At 38.0% G+C, this 22,674-nt stretch overlaps 1 protein-coding gene across 2 annotated transcripts in view; it reads right to left on the bottom strand.

The window, feature by feature from the left end:
* LOC125247243 overlaps positions 1-22,674 on the bottom strand; it is a 52,417-nt gene that overhangs the window by 6,188 nt on the left and 23,555 nt on the right. Inside the window, exons 5-7 of one of the 2 annotated variants that reach the window (XM_048158513.1) lie at positions 18,620-18,946; positions 15,267-15,569; positions 7,702-7,841 (exon numbers count right to left, since the gene is read on the bottom strand). In XM_048158513.1, the coding sequence (XP_048014470.1) occupies positions 7,798-7,841; positions 15,267-15,569; positions 18,620-18,946 (674 nt within the window). In that variant the 3' untranslated portion in view covers positions 7,702-7,797. Of the gene's footprint in view, positions 1-7,701; positions 7,842-15,266; positions 15,570-18,619; positions 18,947-22,674 lie in introns of those variants that run through there. The other variant, XM_048158506.1, reaches the window with a different exon arrangement.

Genomic DNA, 22,674 nt, shown 5'->3' with positions numbered 1-22,674 from the left:
TAATATGCAACTGCCTGTATTTATAGTTGACTTCATGAAAAAATACCACATGACCTTTTTGAGTCTTACAGCTTTGATAAAATAGAGACACATTTGAACACATTTTCAGTCAAGAATGATTGAACTCTGTTCATTAATTCCACTAGAAGGTCTTGATCCTGACATTACAGTGTGTTGATTTGAGCAACAAGAGGGGAGAGCAGGGTAAGTTGTCACACTTTTCACACTGTCTAACATTTACTGAGCACTATACATCACAATGGTATAAATGTCATACCAAATGAAAGAAGGAAGTCTTGGGCACATATGTTGTATTCATTACATTTTCATATCTTATCTCATTACGGAGTTGTAGACTGTTGAATAGAGAATGTGCACTTGTGACAATTTGCCCCGTCGGCGGCCACCTACAAAATTTCAATTAAGTGCCCTTCGTGCTACGTTTCACGTACAGTTATGAAATTCGGTAGAGAGATGTAACAGCCCAATACCCACAAAAAAGCCCCTGGGTGCAAAGTTTGTAAACCCAACAGGAAGTGAGATATTTTGAATTTTCTCTACAAAATTTTGGCAGTTTTAGCCTCCTAGAGCTTTAATCAGATCAACATCATATTTGGTCAGTCTAATCTAAAGGCCTTTAAAACGTTAAATTGCGAAGATCTAGAGTTTTTGCTGAAGGGCGTGTCCGTGGCGGCCTGGCAAAGTTCGATGTTTCACCATGAAACAGGAAGTTGTTGTAACTCGGGCATACAATGTCTGATCTGCCCCAAACTTCACATGTTTTATTAGAGTCCTGACCTGAAGACATCTTCATAACAATATTCAGTTACAGTCATAGCGCCACCTGCAGGCAACAGGAAATGACATGTTTTACACTGTGATTAACTCCTCATAGAGATCATAAACATCATATATGGCCAGTCTAATCTTAAGACCTTTGAGATGTTAAATTGCAAAGATCTTGAGTTTTCGTTGAAGGGCGTGTCCGTGGTGACCAACAAAGTCTGATGTTTCGCCATGTAAGGTGAATGACTTTTTTGAGGGCCGAAACATACTCGAAAACTCATGAAACTTTGCAAATGCGTCAGAAGCGGTGAAAATTTACGTCTGATATGGGTTTCAGAATTAAGTGTGGCAAAATGGCTTGATAGCGCCACCTAAAAAATTTCAACGAAGTGCCCGACACTACGTTTCACGTACAGGTATGAAATTTGGTACACACATCTAACAGCCCAATACCTACAAAAAAGTATAACTTAACATGTTTAATCTCTGAACATAACTGACTTAACATGTTGAACCTCTTTTTTGAGCATGTTCTATGTGTTTATTTATACTGGGGCAAGTTGTCACATGTGACGACTTGGCCCAAACTGACATGTGTGCTAATGTTGGCTAAATCTCAAGGTTAGCTCAACATAGCACATCAGCTAAAGTATCAAAAGACACGTTATTGTCTCCTCTATGTTGTGCAAAATAATAATTTTTAACATTCATATCTAACAAAGTTGTATTGCATAAAATTTAAAGTGCAAATTTTGTACTTTTTAAGCCAAAAAATAAGAAAATTGTGCTAACCTCAGATTAGAGCGATCTTGACCACATGTGAACAGGAAGTTGACAATAGAAGAAGAAGTCAAAGTGGCTATTTGATTATTGAGATAGAGCCTCTAGTTTTGGAGTAATGAAGAGTGTGACAACTTACCCCGCTCTCCCCTATACACTACCAGTCAAAAGTTTGGACATGGTAAGATTTGTAATGTTTTTAAAAGAAGTCTCTTCTGCTCATCAAGCCTTCATTTATTTAATTAAAAATACAGTAAAAACAGAAATATTGTGAAATATTATTACAATTTAAAACAACAGTTTTCTGTTTGAATATGTTATAAGCTGAATTTTCAGCATCATTACTCCAGTCTTCAGTGTCACATGATCCTTCAGAAATCATTCTAATATGATGATTTGATGTTCAAGAAACATTTATTATTATTATTATCAATGTTAAAAACAGTTGTGTACTTTTTTCAGGATTCCTTGATGAATAGAAAGTTTAAAAAAAAACAACAACATTTATCTGAAATACAAAGCTTTTGTAACATTATACACTACCGTTCAAAAGTTTGGGGTCAGTATAAATTTTTATTTTCATTTTTTTTGAAAAGAAATAAAAGAAATTATTATTTTTTTCAGCAAGGATGCATTAAATCGATCAAAAGTGACTGTAAAGACATTTATAATGTTACAAAAGATTCGATTTTAAATAAATGCTGTTCTTTTGAACTTTCTATTCATCAAAGAATCCTGAAAAAAAAAAATGTTTCTTGAGCAGCAGATCATCATATCAAAATGATTTCTGAAGGATCATGTGACACTGAAAGACTTTGTGTTACTCACCACAGACGATAAGACTGAAGACTCTGAATGTTGAATAATCTCTGCTAGTGATTTCTTGCTTATATAATCCAGAGTGTTCAGGTCTGGTTTGTTGAATGATGAGAGATCCAGTCTGAGGGAGCAGCTTCATTTGGTCTCTGAATTCATCAGACCATTGAGGATTCTCACGGTTCATTCCAGTCATTTCAGCGATGAGTTTCTCTCCAAACTTCCACTGTATTTTATCATCCTCCTGTATTTTAGTATCAAACTTCAGAATGACAGAATCTCCCTTCAGCACTGATTTATTCTCTTGTCCTGCATCATCACAGAAACAGAGAAATATAGATCAGAAATTAGAAACAGAAACTAACATCATCAGACAACAAAGCATTACTGATCAATTGTTCAACATCTCAAAGGTTTCATTCACTCAGTTTATAAATATCAGTAATGAATTCAGCTTTCTCTGATTCTACCATATTATAGAAATCTACATGAAGATATAAATGAATTAAATGAGTCGACCTCAAATCTAATGTGTTTTGACCAACAGAACAGCCTGAAATCCACACAACAAACATCAGACTACAGATTTAGTTGAGCTTGACTATTTAATGATCCTCTTTTAAACTAAAAGAAGCAAATAGAGGGAAAATGTGTGAAAAAAGTCTGAATTCACATCAAACAAACAATAATTTGCTCAAAGAGCATCTGACATGTTCTTCTGGTTATTCAGAAAAACTTTCTTTGTCGATCACAAGACAGATAACAAACAAACATCAGCCTGTTTCACACTAGACGAGTAAGTGAAGCGTATAAAAGCTTGCAGGAACAGGATGTGAGTGAGTTAAATGATCAGAGAAGTCCTGCGTTCATCACCAGAGAGAAGCCAGCAGATTATGATTATGGCATTTTGATTCAAAATTTCAACCTCAAGAAATAAATAACCTTTACATTACTCACAATAAGATTAATAACATGCATTCAGAAAACAAATGGAGGGAATTTTTATTTCATGGTCACTTAAAAAAGCGACACACTGATCAGAACAGGAGGTGACATGAATGCAACACAAGCAAGGTATCGCATCAGTGATTTGATAATGCATTGTGTAGTGTAGCGTTTCTCAAACATTTTCTGCCATTCCCCACTTTGGAAGGGTTCCGAGCCCCACCTGTCCACAATCGCCCCTACAAAATGTTAATAAACTAGGCTTTAAATTTAACTGTTAAAATGAAAACTCTAAATGTATTGTTTTACTGTATATTTAAATGTCTGACACCTAAAATAAACATTATGTTGTTGAAAACACAGTATAGTTGTGACAAATGACAAGCGCTGCTACTGCGGTCAAGTGGGCCGCGTGTCTCAAATACACGGTCAAGCCAGCCGCACTTTTTTTTTAGTTTGCGCGTCTATTCCTGCACTTTCGGTATGTGTGCCGGAAACGGTCTAAATGCATTTAAAGACGGAGTTTCCTTTATACTCTTGCAGTTAACCCTAAAAAGGGCAAGAACATAAAGAGACATCAGATAAGTTATTTATTGCTTTTTTCCCCATCTTATTATGACTCAAATATTTTTTTTATATAAAAAAATGTCTTTTATTTTCGAATTTAATCTTTGTATATGTGCTATACATAATATATTAATGTTAATAGTAATGGTAATTATTATGAATCATTTATTTGAATTTTTAATTATTTTTTGTTATTGATTTTAATGTTTTTTTATATTATACATTATTATACATTATGAATATTAATTAATGTTATATTAATGTGAAGTTTCATACTATTACATTTTTGTTGGATTGTAATGTTTTATATTCTACATTTATTGTTCTACATTATTAATGTTAATATTAATTTTAATAGTAATGGTAATTAATATAGATCATTAATTTTACTTTTATTAAATTTACATTTTTTATTTTAATGTTTTTATATGTACAATAATTATTAAACATTATTTATTAATTTTAATGTTAATTATGATACATGGTTAATGTAAATTGTTTTATATATACAGTACAGACCAAAAGTTTGGAACCACTAAGATTTTTAATGTTTTTAAAAGAAGTTTCGTCTGCTCACCAAGGCTACATTTATTTAATTAAAAATACAGTAAAAACAGTAATATTGTGAAATATTATTACAATTTAAAATAACTGTTTTCTATTTGAATATATTTCACAAAGTAATTTATTCCTGTGATCAAAGCTGAATTTTCAGCATCGTTACTCCAGTCTTCAGTGTCACATGATCCTTCAGAAATCATTCTAATATGCTGATCTGCTGCTCAAGAAACATTTAATGTGTACAATTGTACAAAATATTTGTGTACAATATTTTTTTTCAGGATTATTTGATGAATAGAAAGTTCAAAAGAACAGTGTTTATCTGAAATCTAATCTTTTGTAACATTATAAATGTCTTTACTGCCACTTTTGATTGATTTAATGCATCCTTGCTGAATAAAAGTATTCATTTCTTTAATTTCTTTTCAAAAAAATAAAAATAAAAATTCTTACTGACCCCAAACTTTTGAACGGTAGTGTATAATGCTACAGAAGCTTTGTATTTCAGATAAATGCTGTTCTTTTGAACTTTCTATTCATCAAGGAATCCTGAAAAAAAAGTACACAACTGTTTTCAACATTGATAATAATCATAAATGTTTATTGTAGTGGTTCCAAACTTTTGGTCTGTACTGTATATATATATATATATATATATATATATACTATATTTATTAAGGGTCACCCTTGCTATTACTGTACTCATTGTCATATCATTTTACTGTACAGTTTGGGAGAAAATTAAAGTTAAACCCACCCACAATATCAAAGTGCATTCAAGCACTTGCACTGTGGCCCATATTCAAACACTCATAAAAATATTTTCTTTATAGGTTTGCTCATTCTTTCAATTGATGTTTGTTCAAGGTCACCCTGACTATTACTGTACTCATTGTCTTATTATTTTACTGTACAGTTTGGGAGAAAATTAAACGCAAACTCACGCCCAAACATCAAAGTTCATTCTAGCACATATCATGTCCCAATTTCAAACACTCATAAAATGTTTTTCTTTAGAGGTTTTCTCATTCTGTCAATAGATATTTGCTCAGAATGGCAATGGCTATTACTGTAATTATTTCCATGTCATTTTACTGTACATTTTTGGATCAAATTAAAGGCAAAACTCCAATATCAAAATGTATTCTAACTCTTGCAGCCACCGCAGGAGTCGCAGGTGGGAGGAGTCATCTTGGAGTCAACTTGGTGGCAGACAACACCCTGAGGACAACCAACGGAGATGCAACCGAAGATGGAGACCCAGATGGAGCTGATGTGCTCACGTGCAGCCGATGGTCCTGGTGACCGAGGTGGAGCCGGTGGGACTGAGGATGGAGGCAGAGCTGGGGGGAAGGTGGAGCCAGATGGAGCCGTAGGTGTAGGCAGGTCAATGCTTGACCAAGGGGGAGCCTGAGGAATGAGGGAACCCAGAGAAGCTGTATGGCCCTCAAACTCCACAATCACTAACTTAGTGATGAATGGTTTTGCCAGCTTGCGCACCTGGTCAGACTCTGTAGGTGGTCTGGGCTATAAAACACTCTGTCCTTATCATTGGTATGGGCTCATCTCTCATGGTGGCCGTTCTCCACTGTCTGCGGTGGGCTCAAACAACATGTCCGTCACATCGTTCATCATTGGTGGTGGTTGTCTGGCCTCTGGCACTGGAGTGGGACTGGTGGTGAAGTCAAACAAAGGAAAATAATAGAACGAGTCTACTAGCTCCATTTCGCTCGCAGACCACCACGCTTCTTGGGCATGATTTACTCCCCAGTCTAGGGCAACAGGTCTCATGTCCTCCAAGCCAAAATGCAGTCTCTGCTAGAAAAAGGTGATGTGGAGATAGTTCCCTCAGAATGCAGAGAGTCAGGCTTTTACAGCTGCTACTTCCTCGTTCCTAAGAATGATGGCGGTCTCAGGACATTCTTGATCTGTGACATCTGAACCGGATCCTCATGAGATTCATTTATATTGGTCAATCTGAAAGACTCTGACTTTCATATCTAGAAAGCCCCCCACAAAAGGCCATTCTTGAGATTTGCCTTTGAGGGAGTGGTATATTAATATAAATTCCTTAAATAAAAATAATTACAGTAATAGCCATTGTCATTTTGAGCAAATATCTATTGACAGAATGAGCAAACGTATAAAGGAAAGAGTGTTTGAATATGTGATGATTAAGTGCTATAATGCACATTGATATTGGAGGTGAGTTTGCCTTTCATTTTCTCCCATACTGTACAGTAAAATGACATGGAAATTAATACAGTAATAGTCAGGTTAACCCTAAATAAAAATCAATTGAAGGAATTAGTTAACCTATAAAGAAAATATTTTTATGAGTGTTTGAATATGGGCCACAGTGCAAGTGCTTGAATGCACTTTGATATTGTGGGTGAGTTTAACTTTAATTTTCTCCCAAACTGTACAGTAATAATAATACGACAATGAGTACAGTATTAGCAAGGGTGACCCTTAATAAATATCAGTTGAAGGAATTAGCTAACCTATAAAGAAAAAATGTTTGACTTGAAAATTAATACAGTAATAGTCAAATAGTCAGGTTAACCCTGAATAAAAATCAATTGACAAAATGAGCAAATAAAAAATTATTTGAGTCATAATAAGATGGGGGGGAAAAAAAGCAATAACATAACTTATCTGATGTCTCTTTATGTTCTTGCCCTTTTTAGGGTTAACTGCAAGAGTATAAAGGAAACTCCGTCTTTAAATGCATTTATACCGTTTCCAGCACACATACCGAAATTTCCTCTCGTTTGTTCGCGCCCCACTTGTCATGTCTCTATTCCCCACCAGTGGGGACGTGCCCCACACTTTGAGAAACAATGTAGAATGTCCAAATCAAATTCAAACTGCTGAAGTATGAGGAGTTTTTGGAGATTTGAAGTTTTGTTTCCCCACTTTCAATGGATGGACAGAAATCTTGTGATGAATAAAAGTCTTGTGGGTTCAGGACGACACAAGTGCATTTTTGGCTGAACTATCCTTTAAGAATGACATAATGCTGATCTAAAATAAAATCATAATTACAATGAAAGTAAATATTTCACTCACCATAAACACTAACATCGAATAACTTGAATGAGGATCTGCCATTTGTGATGATCTTTAGTTTGTATTTTCCAGTGTGGTCAGATCTGATTGTCTTGATGGTGAGATCTCCAGTCTGAGGATTCAGATCCGCTTTGCCTATCAATCTAGAATCAAAGCACTTATACTTTTCTTTGCATATTTTTTTTGTGTTTTTAGCTAAGAGATGGTTGTCATCTCCAAACATCCAGAATATCTTATCTCCTGTCTGTATTTCAGTATTGGCACGTAGAGTCACATCCTGCCTCCTTCCATCACTGACACTGACTTCACTTCATCTGTCAAAGAAACAGAAAAATACAGAAGAGAAATCAGAAGCAGAAAACCAACAGCAGCAGAAATAAACAGTAGAAACATTGTCATATCACACCTGACATACTGGATCACAAACATATAATTTACTCTATTTTAAGATGAAAAGAGCTCAACTTGTCATTGTAGAAATCTGAATGTAAGTGTAAATCTCTACACCTCATGTGTGTTTGACTGATGAAACTGTGTTGAACTCCAGTCTGTGTTTCTAAGAGTAAAAATCCACTCAAATGACATGAAATATGAGTGTGTTGAATTGTGTTTGTGTGAAGAAGCGCTTCTGAATGTTTGATTTGTGATCAGATAATGACTGTACTGCAGTTCAATAATGATCAGGAATAATGAGGAGGATTGTGACTGATAAAGTTGATCAAACAATCCTGCAGACAGAAGCAACACAGTCTGTGTGAAGAACAGTTTCAGAACAGACAACAGCATCTGAAAGAAGACTGTCTGAAGCTGCTTCATTGAGGAACCACATCTGTCTGAAACACCACAAACCAGCTCTGACTAAATACATTCATAAATTAATTCATTATTATTCAATTCAAATTAATCTGCAACTGTCTGTATTTACAGTTGACTTCATGAAAAAATACCACATGACCTGTTTGAGTCTTACAGCTTTGATAAAATAGAGACACATTTGAACACATTTTCAGTCAAGAATGATTGAACTCTGTCCATTAATTCCACTAGAAGGTCTTGATCCTGACATTACAGTGTGTTGATTTGAGCAACAATATACACTACCAGTCAAAAGTTTGGACATGGTAAGATTTTTAATGTTTTTAAAAGAAGTCTATTCTGCTCATCAAGGTTGCATTTATTTAATTAAAAATACAGTAAAAACAGAAATATTGTGAAATATTATTACAATTTACAATAACAGTTTTCTGTTTGAATATGTTATAAAGTATTTTATTCCTGTGATTAAAGCTGAATTTTCAGCATCATTACTTCAGTCTTCAGTGTCACATGATCCTTCAGAAATCATTCTAATATGATGATTTGATGATCAAGAAACATTTATTATTATTATTATCAATGTTAAAAACAGTTGTGTACTTTTTTTCCAGGATTCCTTGATGAATAGAAAGTTATTGAAATTAATGAAAGTTGAGGAAATTAATGAAATTCATACTTTTTTCAGCAATGATGCATTAAATCAATCAAAAGTGACAGTAAAGACATTCAGTGCATGCAGTGATATGGTGAACAGGTCAAAGTTGCTGAATGATTAAAGTCCCCCTGTAGTCAATTATTTTACCCCTTAAAACTCATCGTTGATCACCAAAATTACATATTTAAAAAAAATAAAGTGAAAACAATTTCTTCATGCCTTAAAATAGCTTGAATGTAACTCTACACCCTTGCCTAATTTAATATGCACAGATTAATGAATATGTAAATTAGCCCCGCCTCCACTCGCTCACGCCAGCTCTGAGAGTCTACTGTTGCTATAGTGACAAACAATTTGTTGTTTGTGTTGTGGATATTTAAGAAAAAGGCTTGCTTCGCTTCGTATATTCAGTTTAATTTCTGACGCTTAAATTGTGTTTTAAATGATGAATTGGTAAAACGCCTTTGCAAAACTCTCTGAATCCACTGGCATTCGTTTGGACTGCTCTCTCACTGAATCACCTGAAGCGATTTCTCAGTAAAACAAACAGTTTGAGAGAACAAGCAGCCGTTTTCCTCTGTGAACATGTTTGACAATTTTGTTGCTTTTTGGAGTTCAGATTTAAAAAAAAAAAAAAAATCAGATGAAATCCTGCAGGCGCCCGTGCCATCTCAGTACATGAAACAAATGCACATCCTTGAATGATCGCAAACTTCCATCGTATTTACTTGACATCATCAGGTAGGCTAATATCTATGGTTTGATCCATTTCAGAGGCACCAAAATCAGAATTTATAATGGACTGAATATCTCTCTGAACTTGACGTGTGATTCCACACTGACTGACATATGTACACGAATTACGGTCACATGCTCAGAGCAATATTGTTTTAGCTATGTTTTATAGTATTAAATTATTTCGAAGGACAAAAACATCTATAGGGGTTATGTTGAGATTTGCCTGTTCTTCGGAGGTCTTTTAAACAAATGAGATTTATATAAGAAGGAGGAAACAATGGCGTTTGAGACTCACTGTACGTCATTTCCACGTACTGAACTCTTTTTATTCAACTATGCCAAGGTAAATTCAATTTTCAATTCAATGGCACCTTTAAATCATTTTCAATGAGGAGTAAACTAATCTATCAAATCTTTTAGATAAGTCATAATATTGGAAATCTTTCCGCTTTAAACCAAGAAGGGGAGCCAATGGATATCACACAAGAAGCAATGTGCAAACTTTGTGCAAGAGTTATGCCGGTGAAAAAGTCTCAACCTCAGTCACTATTCACTACAAAAAGTGAAAGTAAAAGTGACGGAGCTCTCTGACGCTGCATTAATGGAGCATATTCTCTCAGAGACGAATTTCAGTGATTCCACACTGACTGAATATGCACATGGAGACTGTCCTCCAAAAAAACAACCCTATAAGTCGTTTTTCAAGCACCTTATTACGACCTATATTTACGTTTTGAAGTCATGCGCCCTCTTGTGGGTGTAAAATAATAATGACAGTGTCGTGTTACATCTGTCATCATGAAATGTCGTATGACTGTCATTACCAATCAAAATGCATGTTCATTTAAATGCAATGTGTGGACATTTTACACCATTTCTCCTATTTCGATTTAGCAAAACTCATTATTTATTAATGACTACACCTACCCCAACCCTAAACCTAACCTTAGTGATTTGTTAGATGTGTTCCTTGGGATCGAACCCAGGATCACATGATCACGACTGCATATTGTTATTGCAATGCTCTACCAGTTGAGCTACGCGAAACCTGAAATATAACGCAGATAAAAGGGGACAATGCATTAAAATCAAACGCTCCTATCAAGGATGATGGCCTCGCCTATCTCCTTGGAGTGCTCCCTTGGCCGTACCCATCGCTGATACAGGTTCTTTAGACGATGGTATGTCTCAGATGGTGATTCTCCAGCAGAACAGTAGGTGATCGGAACCTTTGCCGGTAGGTTTCTGGTGAGATGTTGAATTTTTCCAGCAACGCCTCCTTCAGATCATCGTACACCTCTGCCTGTTCCTCATCCATCGCCAGGTAGGCCTCCAACGCTTGCCCCGTCAGTAAAGGAACCAGATGATAGCTCCATTCCTCCTCAGGCCATCTCCAGCTCCTAGCCAGACGCTCAAACCGCTGCAGATAATTCTCAATATCCTCCCCCTGCTGGAAGATCAGCATCTTTGGTTCAGCTCGCTGCATCGGCCCTCTGAGCACAGGAACACTTGGGGAGTCTGTTCTGCATGTGCTGTTCTGCGTTGTGTGGATATCCTCTGTGTAGCTGGTGTTGGAAGCTCCATTCGCGGACTCTCACCATCAGACAAAGTCCCAGCAGGTTAAGTCGACTGGAAGATGGACTCGCGTAGACCCCGGAGCTCCTGCTGTGCGTCTAGCAACTGACGCATCAGGGAAACCATTCCCTCGCCAGCTGCAGCGACTGGAGTGATTGGCTCAGTCTGTGGTGAGCTAGACTTTCTCGAGGTACCAGGAAGCCCTGCCATCACTTCCTCCTCCTCTGTAGTCTCCGCCGAATCCCAGGCCTCATCCTCCATCGTTGCCTTCTTCACCTGTGACCGCTTCCCAGCCCTGGGTTTCTTGCCATTTGGCGCTGTTTTGCGAATAGCCATCCCACCGCTGCCACCAAATGTAGTGAAGCGAGCACCACTTCTCGCTTTGGGGAGGGGAAAAGTAACGGGAGTCCGTGAGGAAAGGGAAAAAAATAAAATAAAATAAAAACAATGGCTTACTCGCACAGCACTTCCGTGCAGGGTGTACTTTATTTACAGTGCCAGTAAACAAGGTAGTCCACAGTGAAGTATATGTACAGGTGCACACAAAAACCCAAAAGTATCAAAACAAGAAAACAAGAAAATAAAGACGAAAAACTGTATCCACAATAGCAGGATATGGCTAATCGCCTGTAAGCCTTGGCCACAAGCGTGGATGAGAACTTACAGGCCTTGGACGGGAGCTTGGGATCACCGCGCCACGTAGAAGTGCTCGGAGGACACAATTGCATCGCAACCGAGCGCTCCACAGGGGGTACCGCAGCATACACTCTAGCCGCCCTGCCATCGAGGGAGGTGAAGGCAGAGGAAGCACCAGAACGGTTTCGGGCAGTTAAAGGTGCCCTCCATGAACTGGTAACCTCCTCATGCACTTCTGGGAAGAAAGGAACCGGAGGGGAACGCTGCTCTCCCAGGGGGAGGCACTGCAGCCGAGTCTTCATCTCCCGAGGACTCAAACCTGCCTTGCGACGCAGCGATTGACAAACGATCGTCCTCCGGAGCCCCAAATGAGACGCTGGGTCCCCCAGAAGGGGAGGCAGCAAGCTCATCCGGAAGCTCCACCGGCTGAGACGCTTGAGAGGGAGGCGTGGCCCGAGGAGGCTGACTCGTCGGGTTGTTCCACACCGTAATCCCTCAGATCACCCTGGCCACCAGCCGAAGATCGGGGTGTGGCAGAGGGGACTCGATACTGTTTAAGGTAATCGAGTCTAGATCTAAGCATCTTGATGGTCATGCTCCCACAATGAGGACATGAACCATCCACGAACGCCGCTTCAGCGTGCTGGAAGCCCAAGCACGTGAGACAGCGATCATGGCTGTCAAGAGGCGCCATATACCGACCGCACCCAGAAACACACGGGCGGTACGACATCTTTAAAAAGACGCGACCTGGAAACACGTAAGCTCTTTTAGAAACACTCTTTTAGCACTGAAGCGCTCAGGGGAAAACAGGTAAGGCAGGAACACTGGAATCCTCTGAGATGCGCTGTCACACCAGTACTGCAGAGACTCGCTGTAAACACTCCGGTGAAGGCACGATGCACTTCGGCTCCGAAGCGAAAGCTTGAATGCGGGCTGCTCGGCGCTGCTCCTTATATACCCACAGTGTGGGGCGGAGCTTGCGCATGCAAATTCCGCAGACCAAGATACTTATCGTATCATTGGCTTCGTTTTGTTAACACTCGAAGGTGATTGGGCTCTCGGGCGAGACCTCCATTTCGTCAGTCTCTGACGTAACGTCAAAGTGACCGACTGAAAGGGAACTGTATCCACAATATACAATGGTTTTGGGGTTTTGCTCGAGGTTCCACAATAACACTCTTGCCGACTTGGTTAACAAGCCCTGAATGTGAGTCTCGCCTCTCTTTTTATATGCCAGACTCCACCCCTTTTGGCCTAATTGATTAAGAGGTAAGTATTATACATTGGACATTTTAAATCCTTTCACAACACTCATTAAATCAACCTTAAACAATAATTCTTACAGGTAATTCAAATAAATATATTCATCATCCTCAATAACACAGAAACACGTAAACTTTCAACACATATTTTACACATAATCTCCCCCCCACCACACACAAGACAATGGTTTAGCCGGCTTCCGGTTGCGCTGCGCCGGCGCGACCAACCATTACATCATAATCAGGCGCCCTTAGTGTGCTCTGTTTGGCCGATGCAGCGTTTACCCACCAAAAGACCGACTAAACCCAGACAAACAAACAATCGAACAAAGACAAAACACAAGACACGGACAATGTGTGTGTAAAATGATGACATGAGACTGGGCTAAAGGGAAATGTGGTGTGGAGGAATGTCCATGAGCCATCGGCCCGGAGTGTGCACCCGCTTTGCCGATGGCAGAAACAGCAGGTAAGGAGAGGGAAATGGAGAGTGAATGGGGTATGTATTCAGGTGTGTGTGTGTGTGTGCGTGTCCAGCGGGAAATGTCTACTTTATCACAGGGTCGTATTTCATGAATAAAACTGAAAGTGTCTTGTTGTCGATATGGGCGCCACTTTAGTAAACGCTCCTATGGGTCGTATTTCGGGGAAGTGACAAACGACCTATATGGTCGTATTGATTGGAGAACATGTTGGGTTAGACAGCTGCCTTCTAATAATCAGTATCCTTACAAACGCTTGAACAACTCTGAACGTCAGTGGAGAAAGACTTATAGTTCATCATAACATCGTAATAGACTCACTATATTAATACATCTACACAATTTTTCACATCGACAGAAAATATACCAGGATAACCTGGCTTCTCTCGAGATTTTCCTGCTTCACAGCAATCTTAAGCCCCGTTCACACCGCCAGCGACAAGCAGCGACAAAGCGACAGGATCCCATTCATTTCAATGGAGCGCTGGAGATTTCCGGCGACAAGAGCGACAGTGACCGTTGGCGACAGAATGTAGGCGTGTCAAGCGACGGGAGACAAGCGACAAAAGTTCAGATATTTCAACTTTATGCCAATCAGGAGCGAATTTCGCGAGCGACAACCAATAGGAGTGGAGCTCACGTCACCGTCTCGAGTGCTGGCAAGACAGACAGGACATAGTACTGGAGCGATTTCACTGTTTTATATGATTTGGCTGTAAATACATGGATATAATAAAATGATGCGTGGAAAAGAAACAGTTGGCAGTCTTGTGAGTTTGATTCATACATTTTATGTTGTTAATTATATGATGCTGTGAGCAATTTAGCACCACTGCAATTACAGTTTCCCCTGCATTGGGTTGATTATTAGGGACAAGAAAATTGATTATTTGTCAAATTCGAATGACGTTTTAGTATTTTTTGACAGTATGAGTGAGTTTAATTTGTTGATGGACCAATCGTTAATCTAGTTAATGATTTAATGCACTGAGCTCTGCAGTCACAACACTCTACAACAGCAGAATGTTACTTTTAATTATTTTAAACCTAATTCCTAGTCAAATTAGAATGATTTCTTAGTTTTATATATCATTTGTGATTGCATTTTCTATAGATATGATCAGACATGCAGTCTACCAATGACATTAGAGCGACAGCACTAGGAACGCCCACAAGCGACTCACAGTAGGAGACCAGCGACATGCAGCGAAAAAGTCGCTGGCTGTGTGTATGGGGCTATAGTGCTAAAGCTGTGCCGGCACGTTGTTGTGATTGGTTACAAAGTAGTCTGTGACGTCACAAACACCACCAATTTCAAACCGCAGGTTTTTGGTTCACTGCAGTTTCAAACATAAAATACTCAGCAATGGTGCTGACTTATGAATTTACACATGGTTCGTCTTAAAGCATATTAAAAACACTGCCTAGACATATAAACAACATTAAAAACTTGATTTTCACCACAGGGGGTCTTTAATATAACACAACTGGAACACTTTTATAATCATATTTTGACACAAGGTCTGTCATATACACTGCTGCTGTTTCACTGAAAGACTTTGTGTTACTCACCACAGACGATAAGATCGAAGAGTCTGAATGTTGAATAATCTCTGGTCTTGATCACTCGCTTATATAATCCAGAGTGTTCAGGTCTGGTTTGTTGAATGATGAGAGATCCAGTCTGAGGGTTCAGCTTCATTTGGGCTCTGAATTCATCATCAGCAAACCATCGAGGATTCTCACGGTTCTCTCCAGTCATTTCAGCTATGAGTTTCTCTTCAAACTTCCACTGTATTTCATCATCCTCCTGTATTTTAGTATTACACTTCAGAGTGACAGAACATCCTTTCAGCACTGATTTATTCACTTGTTCTGCAGCAGCACAGAAACAGAGAAATAGCGATCAGAAATTAGAACCAGAAAACTAAAACAACATCAGAAATCAGAAAATCAACACCGATCATTTGCTCCACGTCTGTCACTCAAACCACAGGAAAATATAAGTAGCCAAATCCATTTTACAATAATGTATCTGATACTTCAGGAATCACCTGATTTGCAGCATAACAGAGTGTCAGTGGACAGGATTTGTTTTAGGATATCTGTGTGTTAATTAATTGTTACTCTGGACGTTATCTATATTGTTTATGGCATGTTCAGGCAAGATAATCGATTTATAGAAAATCACTCTCCAGGACATTCTCGTTCACTGTTCCTTGCTGGTGAAATGATCTTCCTGCCTTCATCCAGAATGCAGAATCCCTGGCAATATTCAAAAGACAGCTGAAAACTCATCTCTTTCGTGAGCACTTAACCTCATCTTTGAAAAAATATAAATAAAACCTTCTTATTCCTATCCTTTCACTTCCTCTAATCCCTCTCTATTGTAGGTTATGATACTCTGAGCACTGCCTAAAACTTGTATTGTGAGCACTTCTTGTGCCTCGTCATGACGACTCGCTTGTTGTATCCCTCACTTGTAAGTCGCTTTGGATAAAAGCATCTGCCAAATGAATAAATGTAAATGTAGAAACTGTTAAGACGGGTGAGTCTGTGACTGCACACTGTGACGACACAAGTAACTGACAAACAGTTGAGCTCAAAAGTTTACATACCCCTTTCAGAATATGCAAAAATGTTAATTGTTTTAACAAAATAAGGATCATTATATGGAAGTAAATTAATGCCAAATGTTTTTGAAATAAAAAGCTTGTCGAAAATGGTCACTTCTTGATTAACTGGCAGTAAATATCACTAAGTAAAGTATGAGAATCACTGAATATAATAATATTCATATATAATATATTACATATAGTCTAATATAGTCTAAGTTCATGTAAAGTAATGTAAAAACAAGTAGGGCAGACTCATTTCTGCCCCAACCGAAAACCGAAACCATGTTTCACCACAGACTTGCATTGGAAGAAATATGGGGTGCTGTTGAAGGCAAAGACACCATCAATCAGTGCAATCATTACATAGCATATCTGCCTGCTGAAGCCATATGCTAAATTTTAATATTTCCGGCTCACTTTACGACTTAAAATAGTTTAGAAACTCTGAAAATAAATATTTGTTGCAGAACATATTTTGGACTGATTTAGTTCATATAGAAGTCCATGCAGGCCTGGAGTGGCCATTTAGGAGCACTAGGAGAATTCCCGGTTGCCTGGTGACTTTTATAGTCCACTTAAATTTCACAACACAACACAATGCATCTACAGTAGATAATGCCTGTTCAGATGCATGCTGTGACAATGGACCGGCCTGTGTCATCTCTGAGCAGCATGAGGGTAGAGACACACCAAACTGACGCCACAGAACTAGCGCTGATGAAAACTGACTGTGTTGTCATCTTGGGTCACCTGCATCAGGGCAAAAATCTGCACTATCAATTTACTTGTTTCACTTTTCACTTTCCATTTTCTCATTTAGGCTATTTAATATTTAATTAACATTATTATCACAGGAAATGTGAACCGTTGTCCATCATTTGGCAATTGGTGATAAAGAAAAGTTTCACGTTGCAATATTGGAATTTTTTTTCCATTTTAAACTATGAGGGCGAGTCAGTGGATATTACATATGCAATGTGCAGACTTTGTGCGAGAATCATGCCGATCCCTAGTCAATTATTCTGTACAGAAAATCAAAGTAAAAGCGGAGAGCTTTCGGTGCATATTCTCTCAGACACAAGGAGAGATAAATCCTACTTCAGCATGATGGTAACAGTAGGCTATGTCTTAATTTATTTTCTTTATATTTCCCTTGTGGCCCATATACTGTATGTAGTGGGAAAAAAAAAGAAGAGAAGTATTTCGTATTAAACAAGTTGTTTTTTAAATAAAGCTGCTTTTCGTTGACTGATTATTGCAGTGTTCAGTCACATTATACTGTTAATACTTTTAATGATAGGCCTATAATTAAATGTCTTTAAATCATTTTCAATGAGGAGTAAACTAAATCTATCAAATCTTTTAGATAAGTCATAATATTGGAAAACTTTCCGTTTTAAACCAAGAAGGGGAGCCAATGGATATCACACAAGAAGCAACGTGCAAACTTTGTGCAAGAGTTATGCCGGTGAAAAAGTCTCAACCTCAGTCACTATTCACTACAGAAAGTCAAAGTAAAAAGTGACATTTCATAATAATAAGCTGATAACGGTCTTAATTTATTCCATTATTCTCTTGTGGCCGTACATATAGGCTAGTGAAGCAAATGAGAATAATAGTATTTTGCGCTAAACAGACTATATATAATTTATTACATTTATGAATATTATTATATTCAGTGATTCTCATACTTAGTGATATTTAGTGCCAGTTAATCAGGAAGTGACAATTTTGCTCTCTTTAACTCGTTGGATGGAAACAGTGCTTTATTCCCAAATGTTTTATGCAATATTGCAATTTTTCACATAAGTTAATTCTTTGGATAGAAACTTGCAGATTGTATGAGTGTGCATTTACAGACATTAGAACACCACCCTCAGGCTGAATTATGCAAGGACACAACACTGCAAAAGATTGTCTGCATGTGTTCAGCAATTACAATGTAAAAGCTTTATCTAGCGCTATAACCCAGAATCTAGCCCAGCTAAATTTATGGTCAGGAGCCAATACTGATAGTTACTGTACATATCCAAAACAAACCAAGCTTCAAAATTCATTTACTGCTGTTTAGCACTGCTAAATGAAGAGTGTGACTAAATAAACTTCACATTGTTCCTCATTGCTGCATTGAAAACAACTGTAATTCAAATAATGTATAAAATATGCTGATCAAATGTCTACCAAATACCTGACTGTGCAAGTGTACCTACAAAAACTGATGCCGTTTTAAAGGACATGACATACAACATATCAATAAATTACCTACAGAAAAAATCGATGTAATCATTATTATATTGAGCGACTCACCCTTGACATAAACGATGAATCTTTTGTTCAAGTTCTGCACAAGTCTTCTGCACAAGTTCTGTACAAGTCTGCCTCCTCTGATCTTCAGTTTATAGACTCCTGTGTCTTCAGTACTGGTGTTTGTGATGATCAGAGATCCAGTCTTCTCATCCATCTCCAGTCTGCCTCTGAATTTCCCATCAGGAACAGTGACCTTTCCAGTCCCTCTTTGGATTTCAGCTATGACAGTCTTCTTTTCATCTCCAAACAGCCACTGTATCTCATCATCTTTGTTTATTTCAATGCCAGGGGTTAGAGTGACAGATTCTCCCTCTATGACTGTCTCCACTTCATGTCACAGCAGCACACAGAAACAGAGAAAAGAGGAGATTGTAAGAGAGTGAACTGAAGGACTGAGAGGATACAGTGTGACTATTCATGTGCTTCTAATAATCACTTCATCATTTGGACTTCTAACTAAAGATCTGCAACAATGCAATAATGTTTCATGTTAACATACATTAATTTGTTAGAGGGTTAGTTCAGCCAAAATGAAAATAACTAATTACCCTCATGTCCTTCCACACCTGTGACTTTTGTTCACCTTCAGAACACAAATGAAGATCCTTTCAATAACACCGGAGAGCTTTCTGACCACATAACTACTGTTTTCAAGATCCAGACCACTAGTAAAGACATCATTAAAATAATCAATGTGACACCAGTGGTTTATCGTCAACTTATGTTGACCTGAGAGCAGACACTGTCATGTGAACGCACATTGGAGATTAATATTTTGTAAATAAAGTCATAAATTATGTTTTTTGTGCAAACATGTCAATTCATAAAATTGAGTTCAAACCACTAAAGTAACATGAATTACTTTAATGATGTCTTTACTAGAGTTCTTGACATTGAAAGTGGTCACTGTGTAAACTGTGAATGGAGGGACAGAAAACTCTCAGATTTCATTAAAAATATCTTAGTTTGTGTTCTGAAGATGAACAAAGGTCTTACAGCTGTGGAATGACATGAGGGTGAGGAATAAATGACAGAATTTCCATTTTTGGCTGAACTAACCCTTTAATAATTCACCACTGAAATGGCACTAAAAAAAAAAAAATCAGGTTTTAGTCAAACGAACAAACTCGTTTGTGAAGAGTTCATTCAATATTTTGCTATACAGATGCTGGTCATATAATTAGAATATCATCAAAAAGTTGATTTATTTCACTAATACCATTCAAAAAGTGAAACTTGTATATTATATTCATTCATTACACACAGACTGATATATTTCAAATGTTTATTTCTTTTCATTTTGATGATTATAACTGACAACTAAGGAAAATCCCAAATTCAGTATCTCAGAAAATTAGAATATTGTGAAAAGGTTCAATATTGAAGACACCTGGTGCCACACTCTAATCAGCTAATTAACTCAAAACACCTGTAAATGCCTTTAAATGGTCTCTCAGTCTAGTTCTGTAGGCTACACAATCATGGGGAAGACTGCTGACTTGACAGTTGTCCAAAAGACGACCTTTGACACCTTGCACAAGGAGGGCAAGACACAAAAGGTCATTGCAAAAGAGGCTGGCTGTTCACAGAGCTCTGTGTCCAAGCACATTAATAGAGAGGCGAAGGGAAGGAAAAGATGTGGTAGAAAAAAGTGTACAAGCAATAGGGATAACCACACCCTGGAGAGGATTGTGAAACAAAACCAATTCAAAAATCTGGGGGAGATTCACAAAGAGTGGACTGCAGCTGGAGTCAGTGCTTCAAGAACCACTACGCACAGACGTTTGCAAGACATGGGTTTCAGCTGTCGCATTCCTTGTGTCAAGCCACTCTTGAACAACAGACAGCGTCAGAAGCGTCTAAAGACAAAAAGGACTGGACTGCTGCTGAGTGGTCCAAAGTTATGTTCTCTGATGAAAGTAAATTTTGCGTTTCCTTCGGAAATCAGGGTCCCAGAGTCTGGAGGAAGAGAGGAGAGGCACACAATCCACGTTGCTTGAGGTCCAGTGTAAAGTTTCCACAGTCAGTGATGGTTTGGAGTGCCATGTCATCTGCTGGTGTTGGTCCACTGTGTTTTCTGAGGTCCAAGGTCAATATCCGTAGGTCCAAGGTCCGTATACCAGGAAGTTTTAGAGCACTTCATGCTTCCTGCTGCTGACCAACTTTATGGAGATGCAGATTTCATTTTCCAACAAGACTTGGCACCTACACACAGTGCCAAAGCTACCAGTACCTGGTTTAACCCTTTGCGGACGCGCGCAGCTCTTGTTATATATCACAGCTATGCAGCGTTTTCAGCCACATAATGTTTCTTTTAAGGTTTCATACATTTAAATATAAGCACCATTAAAACAATACATTAAGAGTTTTATAAAATACACACTGATGTCCGACATCAGTGGAAGCAGCAATAACAAATATAATTTGCCGACATTTATTCATATCAGACGCACATAATGGGCCTAAGTAACTATAAAGTTTACTCTATTCTGCACATCTCGCATTATAGATCAAGATAAAGATCATTTATAAAGGTTTTAAAACGACAAAGCACACTCACTTACACATATTTGAGAATCGGAATATCATATAGTTGATGACATGGTAAGCAATTTTGCGAATATTTTAAATATAAAAGGAAAAACTAAATAATAGCGATCCATCTGTCATACAATGTTATTGTTGCTGCGTTCAGCGCTCGTGACACGCAAGACGCGTCGCCATGGAAACATTAAAGGCAAACGTTCTAAAATAACGGTCGCCTTAAAAAAACTCACTCTGGGGGGGACAGTTAGAATATTTTAAACTCACGCTAGAAAGGGTTAAGGACCATGGTATCCCTGTTCTTAATTGGTCAGCAAACTCGTCTGACCTTAACCCCACAGAAAATCTATGGGGTATTGTGAAGAGGAAGATGTGATATGCCAGACCCAACAATACAGAAGAGCTGAAGGCCACTATCAGAGCAACCTGGGCTCTCATAACACCTGAGCAGTGCCACAGACTGATCGACTCCACGCCACGCCACATTGCTGCAGTAATTCAGGCAAAAGGAGCCCCAACTAAGTATTGAGTGCTGTACATGCTCATACTTTTCATGTTCATACTTTTCAGTTGGCCAAGATTTCTAAAATCCTTTCTTTGTATTCTAATTTTCTGAGATACTGAATTTGGGATTTTCCTTAGTTGTCAGTTATAATCATCAAAATTAAAAGAAATAAACATTTGAAATATATCAGTCTGTGTGTAATTAATGAATATAATATACAAGTTTCACTTTTTGAATGGAATTAGTGAAATAAATCCACTTTTTGATGATATTCTAATAATATGACCAGCACCTGTATTAAAGATAAACATCTGTTTTAAGTACACACTCATTGTCACATTCTGTCATTATTTACTCGTCCTCACGTTCTTCCAAATGAATGACTAGATTCTGAAGAGTCTTCTTACAGCTCTTTATCATGCAAGGACAGTTTATAGAGGTTTTCATAAAGCTCAGAGATGATATTTAAACACCAGAAATGCAGTTCATCTGCTACAAGTCTTCTGGACCCATATGATAGCTTTGTGTGCAGCTTAAGTGTTTGTTTCCTCAAAATCTTTTCTTAAATCTTATTTTTCATAGTCAAAACACATCAAGTTCACCTATGAAACATTCAACAACTAATTCCCTCTATCATTGACGACAGGTAATCTGGTGGTCTGTTTGTGCCCAAATACCTTTTGTGTTGCTTTTTGAGAGCTTTAGTGAAGGGGAAGACAATCAATGAATAATTACTCATATTTCTGTCTGTTCACACACAATCACATGCCTTAAGACTTCCAATAAGCAAGTAAACGAGTCACATGACACTTTTAGACAGATGACACTTGCTTATTGTTTGACAAACATGAGCTCTAAAAACTATTGTGTAAAGTGCTCCTGTTTTCAATGATAAAACTGGGCTAATGATGACTGAATTTATATTTTAGAATAAACTAAATCTCAGTCTTTACAGGGATAAATAACACTAACTGACCAGAGATGATGTGGTAATGGACATACAAAC

This window comes from Megalobrama amblycephala, linkage group LG1 (genome assembly GCF_018812025.1).
Source record: "Megalobrama amblycephala isolate DHTTF-2021 linkage group LG1, ASM1881202v1, whole genome shotgun sequence".
Lineage (NCBI taxonomy): Eukaryota > Metazoa > Chordata > Actinopteri > Cypriniformes > Xenocyprididae > Megalobrama > Megalobrama amblycephala.
This window is presented reverse-complemented; position numbering and strand designations above follow the sequence as displayed.